The 8,635-nt window shown below is 45.4% G+C and overlaps 1 protein-coding gene across 1 annotated transcript; it reads left to right on the forward strand.

Moving 5' to 3' along the window:
* The first annotated feature begins 4,841 nt into the window (after nt 1-4,841).
* Nucleotides 4,842-7,416, forward strand: LOC147452067 (uncharacterized). The gene is made up of 3 exons (XM_086517877.1): nt 4,842-5,157; nt 5,226-5,579; nt 5,686-7,416. Exons 1-3 carry the CDS (start codon nt 5,005-5,007, stop codon nt 5,701-5,703), a joined length of 525 nt encoding a protein of 174 aa, XP_086374003.1. The 5' UTR covers nt 4,842-5,004; the 3' UTR covers nt 5,704-7,416.
* Nucleotides 7,417-8,635: the final 1,219 nt, after the last annotated feature.

Here is an 8,635-nt window from a genome sequence, read left to right on the forward strand (position 1 = left end):
CACACACTAATCACACACTAATTTGTGTGTGCATTGACCAATCACATTGGCCAATGCACACACTAATAACACACTAATTAGTGTGTGCATTGACCAATCACATTGGCCAATGCACACACTAATCACACACTAATTAGTGTGTGCATGGCCAATCCCAAATTTAACATATTAGGTTATGCAAGTAATAAATTTAACAAATTTGACAAATCTAACAAGTTTAGATTTTGCAAGTAACTAATAATTAACAAATTTAGGTTTTGGTGTGTCTTTACTTACACTAATTAGTGTGTGCATTAGAATAATGCACACAGTAATTAGTGTGTGTAAAGAACACATGCACTAATTAGTGTGTGTACTTAGTGTGTAAAGAACGTACACGTGCACTAATTAGTGTGTGTGTATGCATGTGTATGCATGTGTGTGCATGCGTGTGTATGAGTGTATGCATGCGTGTATGCGTGTGTGTGTGTGTGTGTGTGTATGCATGTGTGTGTATTCGTGTGAAAATCTCAAAAAACATAACAACAGAATTTACATGGAATGGAAGTGCTTGTTGGGAGAGGGTAGGAGAGTGGAAGAGTAGAGATGGTGGAGAGTAGAAGAGTAGAGATGGAGGAAGAGCTCAAGGTTGTGAGGTTGACGCTCTCGGCTTCTGTGGAGAAGACGATGAAATTCAAATTTTAGGGTTTTGATCTTCGCGGGGCACGCGGGTGCCTCTATTTATAAAAAAATTTGAAATTTGATTTTCCGCTCCTATTACCGCGTGGCTTACCGCAATCATTACCGCGTCTATTACTGCGGCGCAAATTCGGGCCATATAAACAGATGGCCACGTTCTGACATTATTATTATTGATCCTCAAAATCTATTGGTACTATGTTTTTTATAAAATATATATAAAATGAAAGTATTCCTAGTACTTTGAAAACAACATTTTTACCTAAAAGTTTAATTTTTACTTTTTACTGATATTTTTTAAACATTCTTTGGTAATTTGATTTTAATTAGTGTATGTAATTTATTAATGTAGGTTGCTTGGGATGATTTTGGCCCGTCCACTGAACCGGATAGATCACGGTGGTTGGCCGAGCGATTACCATGCCCATGCGTGCGGTGCAAATGCGCCATTGCTCGACTTCGATGGATATGCTTGAGCCATGTAGAAGATTATGGACTATGGGATGATCCTCGCAAGCGTGCACGGATGGAAACAAATGATCCGCAAATTGTAGCGGCTATTGACGTCACCCCTCATTGGCGTGTGGTTGGTGGAAGAGGGGAAAGGAGGGTGGAAGAGCGCATGCGCCAAGAATCCATTAGAAAGGGAGGAAGCACATCATATCAGCCAAGTACTGTTGCTCCCTCTTATCCGAGTGACCACATCCCATCTCCTTACGTGGATGCAGAAGACGACCATTTGCATAGAATGGTTGAGGATCTCTTTGCACGAGAGGAGGAGCATGAACCAGAGTGTGCATGCGAAGAAGCTTTCGAGGGAACGAGGAGTGAGCTACTCGATTCGGCACACACCGCACTATATGATAGATGCTCTTACTCCATTTTAAGGGCATCTCTCGAAGTCCTTAACCTTCAGACGATGTTTGGATGGAGCAATGCTAGCGTCGACGCACTTTTGAGGTATGTATACAGATTGTGAAGGATGCTTGTGGAGTGCATAAATTAGCTTCTAATGTGCTTTCTTCTTGTGATAGATTGCTAGGAAAGATGCTGCCAGCTGGCAATCACATGCCAGAGAACAGATGAAAAGCCCGCGAAGTGTTGACTGCATTAGGGATGGATCATGATCGCATTCATGCTTGCGTGAACGATTGTGTGCTCTTTCGTAATGAGCATGCCGATTGTGACACATGTTCATCGTGCGAGGAGCTTAGGTTCAAAGAAGGAATGCAGAGCAACAGAATTCCACGTAAAGTTTTGAGGCATTTTCCACTCATCCCTCGCATCCAACACATGTTTAGATCGAAGGGTACGAGCGAGCTTTTGAGTTGGCATGCAAAAAATCGCTCCACAGATAGTATTATGAGAGTGCCAGCTGACTCACCAGCGTGGAAGCACATAAAGGACACATGGCCAGAGTTGAGGGATGAGCCTCGTCACTTGAGGATTGGGTTAGCTAGTGATGGAGTGAATCCATTTGGGCACCGCTCTACTTCATATATATATCACTCCCTTGCATGCAACTGGAGCACCACACACACCCTAGGGCTCCTCAACCAACTCATGGCTACTGATATGCAATATCATAGCCACACACTAACCCCATCAACCCCCAGCTTATGGCTATCACCATCATGCCCTTCGTCACCAAACAATGGTGGTACAGCTGAAGATGGTCGGCCTATGGAAGTGCAAGAAGCCCAGGCATGGTAGTTTGCAGGCAAATGACAAGGATGTTGAGAAGGTATTTGATGCAGCTAGGAGACAGGTACACAGAGATGGAGCACTCTCTAGTAGAAACTGCAATTGTTTCTTCATGTCACACAGGTGACAAGAGCAAATGCTGATATCACAAGATTGAGAACAAGACAAGGGGTGCTGGATACAGATGTTATGAGGTTTATGATATAGAATTTTGAGCGAGATGTTTGTAGGGTGCTCTATTTGACAGTGTGTGAGACATTTTCTTGAAACTGCTAGTGGTTCGAGGTTACTGAAGGCCCTTTTTATACTAGACAAAGACGTGCTCAGACCTTGTGGCCGAATATTGGATGACGGAAATGACATGGTCGAAGTGGTGCTTGGCTGATGTGTTTTGCTTGAAACCGATAATCTTTATGAGTATGGTCGAAGGGGGTGGATGTGACTAGTTTGAACCTATGGCAAGGAGGCATGAAGATGGGAAGCAGTACATAGTGGAGGGTTATGCTATGCTCGAGCCCATGGGGTGGGAATGCTCCACAAAAAGGAGAAAAATTAATGATAAGCTTTAATTTTTTAAGCCATGCAATGGGTGATAGTATGAAGGCAGCGCTGGCCTGGCCATCACAGGCGACTCAAAGCAGCAAGAGGACAGGTGGGAGGCGTTTTCTAAGGGAGGCCACCATCTGCCAGGCATGCTGGAGACAAGGCGCCATCTGGTGCGGGGGCTGCATATGGAAAGAGAGGGGCCCGCCAGTTTGCAGGGGAGGAGAAGACTCGCCAACAGGGTAGAGCGAGGAGCGAGAGGAAGGAAGACCGGGAGCAACACAAATTGGAGAAGGGCCAGGTTGTTCTGGAGCTTGGAGAAGCTTTGGCCAAGCTCAGGAAAAGAACCGAGAAGGGCTGCGAGCAGATGGTGCACCCTTGCATTTGAAGGTGGTCGGTGGTGATGACGGATGTCATAAGCTCCTGCAGAAGCAAAATTAGGAAGCCGCCATATCAGAAGAGAATCCCGATTTCTTAAGAAGGAAAGCTGAGAGCCGCAGGGATAGGTGCTGCAAGCATCGTATGGACTGTCGAAAGCAACCGAAAGGGAGTTGATGCCTTGGGGGGCATCCAAATAGCACTACACAAGGAGGGTGGGCTGCACTATCTAGAGGAAGCAAGACATGACCTTCATGGATTGATATGCAGAGTGATTGGTTGCAATGAAGAGAGAAGCGGCTGGTTGGATGAGCGCCAAACTTGAGGAGGAAGAGGGCTGCCAGCTAAGAGCTGCCTTTGAAGGAGAAGAAAGCCAAGGATTGCACCAGAGCGGTTGATGCCATCATTGTATCTAGATGTGTTTTTTTTATGCATAGAGTTTTCTCGAGTGGTTTGAACTCAACCATGCTTTCTGTCTAATCTCGTGCAGTAAGTCTGTGATAGCGCTGCCTCCGGACCACATGGGTGTGTGTGTGAAGAGAGAGAGGGAGAGAGTGATTGTGGTTGCAGATTGGGTGTGGGTTTGTGTGAGGTCGAGGTGTGTGAGGCCTCCCGATGTGAGTGTGTTTACAGGATTTGGTGAGTGTATGCATCAATGTGTGGGATACGGGTGACGGTTTGTTGATGGGTCTATTGTGTTGAAGTGCTCATGTGTGAGTGTGTGCAGTCAGTGGTGCTCGTAGGCGAGTCGGTGCATTGGAGAGTGGCAGATAGTGTGCGTGTGTGTGTGATTCTGTGTGCATAGGGGTGCGGGTTAATCCCTGGACTATTGAGAGGCAGTTTGGAGTGTGCTGGGTTTGTTCCCCCTTCCCTCTTTCCATTAGTGGTGCCCCCATGGAGGACCTACTGATTGCTCCTCTGTGAAGTTTTAAAGCCTGAAGATGATGCATGATATCGAATTGGTGCTTGTTGGAGAAGAAGAGGTTGCAGATTGGTTTTTCGATTTTGAGCTATACCTATTGCAGATGAGAAATTGAGGAGATGAAGCCAAATTGAAGGCACTACCATTGGTTTTGCAAGGACAAGCCAAAGCCTGGTTTGAAGGACTGAAGGTTGCAGATCGGCAGTCGCTAAGCGAGATTTGCATGCGGTTTGTTGAAGCTTTTCAGAGGCGGGTTTCTTCATCGGACTTGGGTGAGCAACTGAGCAAGCTAAAGCAGGATGTAAGGGAAGATTTTTCTTTGTTTTTAGATAAATTTGAATCTATTTGGGAGAGACTAGCTGCTGTTACATGTGTGCGAAATGGAGATCATTTCAAGCAAGAGCGCTTCTAGCCTGTTTGCATCCGCGAATCAAGGAGAAGGTCGAGTGTGTGATGCAGAGGACTATGGACAAATGGTTTGATTAGCCAAGCAAAGAGCAGGAAAGCAAAGAGGAAGCTGGAGATGGGCTTGTTGCAGCCTGCATTTATGGGTATAGCTCGACAACGGAGCTTCATCATGTGCCAAAAGAGAGATCGATCTAAGCGTCAAAGAGGTAGCTGCTTTGCCATTGGAAGCCATTTTGGTCATTCGTTTCAATTTGTACCTCTAGTTTGGTGTACTGCTATACAAGAGTCTGTTAGCCCGGCTAGCAAGGATGCAATCCTAGCCAAAGTGTGCATGCATGAAGAATCAAATGAAGCTATAGATCAGAGCTCAAATGACAAGTTTGAAGATGTTGGCAAAGCGATGGTCGAAGTTGTGCAGGAAGAAGCTAGCCAGGGTGGTTGGGCAACCTTGCCCTATTGATCGTGTTGAAGAGCGGCAATGCATTTCAGAAGGTATTGGTGATGTCAACCTACCAGAGAACGAGGTAATAGATCATGGCTTTCTTTTCGCTTAGCACATGATATGGTCATAGAAGAAGTCCTTGAAAAGCAGGCAAAGGTGGTCGAGCAATCCGATTTCCTCTCGCATGAAGTGGTTGAAGATGAAGTATCAGAGGCTATGGTGCACGAAGATTGGCATGGTGAGTCAGGTATGGAGTGTGTGCCATTTGAAGGACCTACAATAGAGGGTATGCTTGGAACACAGGAAGGTTTGGTTCTCCAAGAAGCAGCGTCATTAGAAGACAGGTTACCAAAGGTGGGTGTTATGCTATTAATGTATATGCTTTTGAAAGTTGCTTCACATGTAGTTTTATACAGTTTGCAAAGCTCTCTTTATGAGGGGTCTATTATGGAGGGCTCTCTAGCAAGTGAGAGAAGCATGGTGTATGGTGCAGATGCTTCACAGGTTGGTTTATAGGCTTGTTTTGTATATGAAGCCGGCATATGGATATAGGTTTTTGAAGATCGATGCTACGCTAAACTGCATGAGAGGCTTGTTTTTGGATTTACAGGTGCAAAAAAATGGTTGATTATGTATGGACTATGGACGCATGGCAGTGCTCAATGCCATGTATTTCATCCTAGTGGAGTTTGCATCACAGTTGGGAGAGCCTATGGATTTCCATTTGATCCGGGGGGTTTATGCAGCTGATAAAATCTCTCTCTATCTGTCTACTGCTTATGTACATACTAAGTATTAGTTTTCTAATATGCAATCATCTCTTATCTAAATAATGCTATCGTTGAGCATGAATGCTCAACGAGGGGGTGGGCAATGATGGTACAACTGAAGATGGTCGGCCAATGGAAGTGCAAGAAGCCCAGGCATGGTAGTTTGCAGGCAAATGACAAGGATGTTGAGCAGGTATTTGATGCAGCTAGGAGACAGGTACACAGGGATGGAGCACTCTCTAGTAGACCTACAATTGTTTCTTCCTATCACAGGTGACAAGAGCAAATCTTGATATCACAAGATTGAGAACGAGACAAGGGGTGCTAGATACAGATGTTATGAGGTTTATGATATGGAATTTTGAGCGGGATATATGCAAGGCGCTCTATTTGACAGTGTGAGACATTTTCTTGAAACTGCTAGTGGTTCTAGGTTACGGAAGGCCCTTTTTACACTCGACAAAGACGTGCTCAGACCTTGTGGCCAAATATTGAATGACAGAAATGACATGGTCGAAGTGGTGCTTGGCAAATGTGTTTTTCTTGAAACCGATAATCTTTATGAGTATGGTCGAAGGTGGTGGATGTGACTAGTTTGAACCTATGGCAAGGAGGCATGAAGATGGGAAGCAGTACATAGTGGAGGGTTATGCTATGCTCGAGGCCAATGCGGTGGGAATGCTCCACAAAAATGAGAAAAATTAATGATAAGCTTTAATTTTTTAAGCCATGCAATGGGTGATAGTATGAAGGCAGCGCTCGCCTGGCCATCACAGGCGACTCAAAGCAGCGAGAGGACAAGTGGGTGGCATTTTCTAAAGGAGGCCGCCATCTGCCAGGCATGCTGGAGACAAGGCACCATCTGGTGCGGGGGCTGCATATGGAAAGAGAGGAGCCCGCCAGTTTGCAGGGGAGGAGAAGACTCGCCAATAGGGTGAAGCAGGAGGAAGGAAGAGCGTGAGCAGCACAAATTGGAGAAGGGCCAGGTTGTTGGCCATGAGCTGGAGCTTGGAGAAGCTTTGGCCAAGCTCAGGAAAAGAACCGAGAAGGGCTGCGAGCAGATGGTACACCCTTGCATTTGAAGGTGGTCGGTGGTGATGACGGATGTCATAAGCTCCTGCAGAAGCAAAAGGAAGCCGCCATATCAGAAGAGAATCCCGATTTCTTATGAAGGGAAGCTGAGAGCCGCAGGGATAGGTGTTGCAAGCATCGTACGGGCTATCGAAAGCAACCAGAAGGTTGCAAGCATCGTATGGGCTATCGAAAGCAACCAGAAGGGAGTTGATGCCTTGGGGGGCGGCCAAATAGCACTACACAAGCAGGGTGGGCTGCACTATCTAGAGGAAGCAAGACATGACCTTCATGGATTGATCTGCAGAGTGATTAGTTGCAATGAAGAGAGAAGCGGCCGTTTGGATGAGCGCCAAGCTTGAGGAGGAGGAGGGCTGCCAGCTAAGAGCTGCCTTTGAAGGAGAAGAAAGCCAAGGATTGCACAAGAGTGGTTGATTCCATCATTGTATCTATATGTTTTTTTGTGATGCATAGAGTTTTCTCGAGTGGTTTGATCTCAACCATCCTTTCTGTCTAATCTCGTGCAGTAAGTCCGTGGTAGCGTTGGGTCCGGACCACATGGGTGTGTGTGTGAAGAGAGAGAGGGAGAGAGTGATTGTGGTTGGAGATTGGGTGTGGGTTTGTGTGTGGTCGAGGTGTGTGATGCATGTTGGAGTGTGCTGGGTTTGTTCCCCCTTTCCAACGGCGCCAACCATCTTCATCTTGTGTGGGCTATACATGGGTTGGTGCTTGTTGCATATCACCAAGCGGGTCAAAGTCATATTTCTATGGCATCCACAAAACCTACCATGTTCATAGGTGCCACCATGCAACCTCCTCCTTGGGCACTCCCACTTTTAACACCCACACATAAGTGTCCCTTTCCCTCTCTCTTCTCTCACTCCTCCACTCCTTTTTCAATGCTTGTTCACACCTTCCTTGAGGTGATCCTTGACAACTACACACCTCACAACCATACATGAGCCCTCTCGCCCTTGAATTGCACACATATACAACACATGTGCACTATTATCTCTATTTATCAAATATATCACTTTTTTTGACACCACACACCCCCTCAAATTACATTCGTGCTTGAAGGCCTAATTATGACTTACATTACCTATAATGCAATATGGCTATGACATTGATTGTAGCGGAATTGAAATAACAATAGTGTGAATTTCCTTTAAGAGAATTCTTAAAGAGCATAAGAAAACTTGATTAAAGGTAGCAAAATGAACATGACACCTAATTAGCTTGGCATAAATAATACTTGTAAAAGAGATAGAAACTGACAACACTTGTGAGGACCAGATTTACTTGGAGCCAGTCCCCCCTCCAAAAGGCTTTTATATTACAGATCTACCATGAAGAGAGACCTGGTACAGTACAAGATTTGTGTTCCTTGAGACCTTGTTGGTGCAATGAAGATGCAGGTAATCTTCCTGCACCAAGAATATGCCCTTAACTATCTTACCAAATCATTAACTTGTCCCCGGTCTCAATCCCAAGACCTCAAATACCTTTGAAGTTGGTGAGAGCTAGCAGAGAGTGAGGGTAGGAAAAGGAAGAAGAAGTAGCATATGAGAAAGAAATAGTTTTCTCACTTGTCATCACTCTTATAGCTTAGCATAGCATAGTACCATAGTAATGGAGATGAAGAAGATGGCAAGATTTTGGTTTGAAGCATGGTTGTTGGTTGGATTTGCATTCCATAACCAAGAGTTGGTGGTGTAG

Source organism: Adiantum capillus-veneris, chromosome 8, assembly GCF_014529385.1.
Source record: "Adiantum capillus-veneris isolate H3 chromosome 8, ASM1452938v2, whole genome shotgun sequence".
Classification (NCBI taxonomy): Eukaryota; Viridiplantae; Streptophyta; class Polypodiopsida; order Polypodiales; family Pteridaceae; genus Adiantum; species Adiantum capillus-veneris.

What these genes read in the sequence shown, in the direction of transcription:
- LOC147452067 (XM_086517877.1), top strand. Translation starts at nt 5,005, where the DNA reads ATGACAAGTTTGAAGATGTTGGCAAAGCGATGGTCGAAGTTGTGCAGG. An exon ending in TCAACCTACCAGAGAACGAG is followed by an intron (nt 5,158 to 5,225) that starts GTAATAGATCAT and finishes CTTGAAAAGCAG; the next exon opens with GCAAAGGTGGTCGAGCAATC.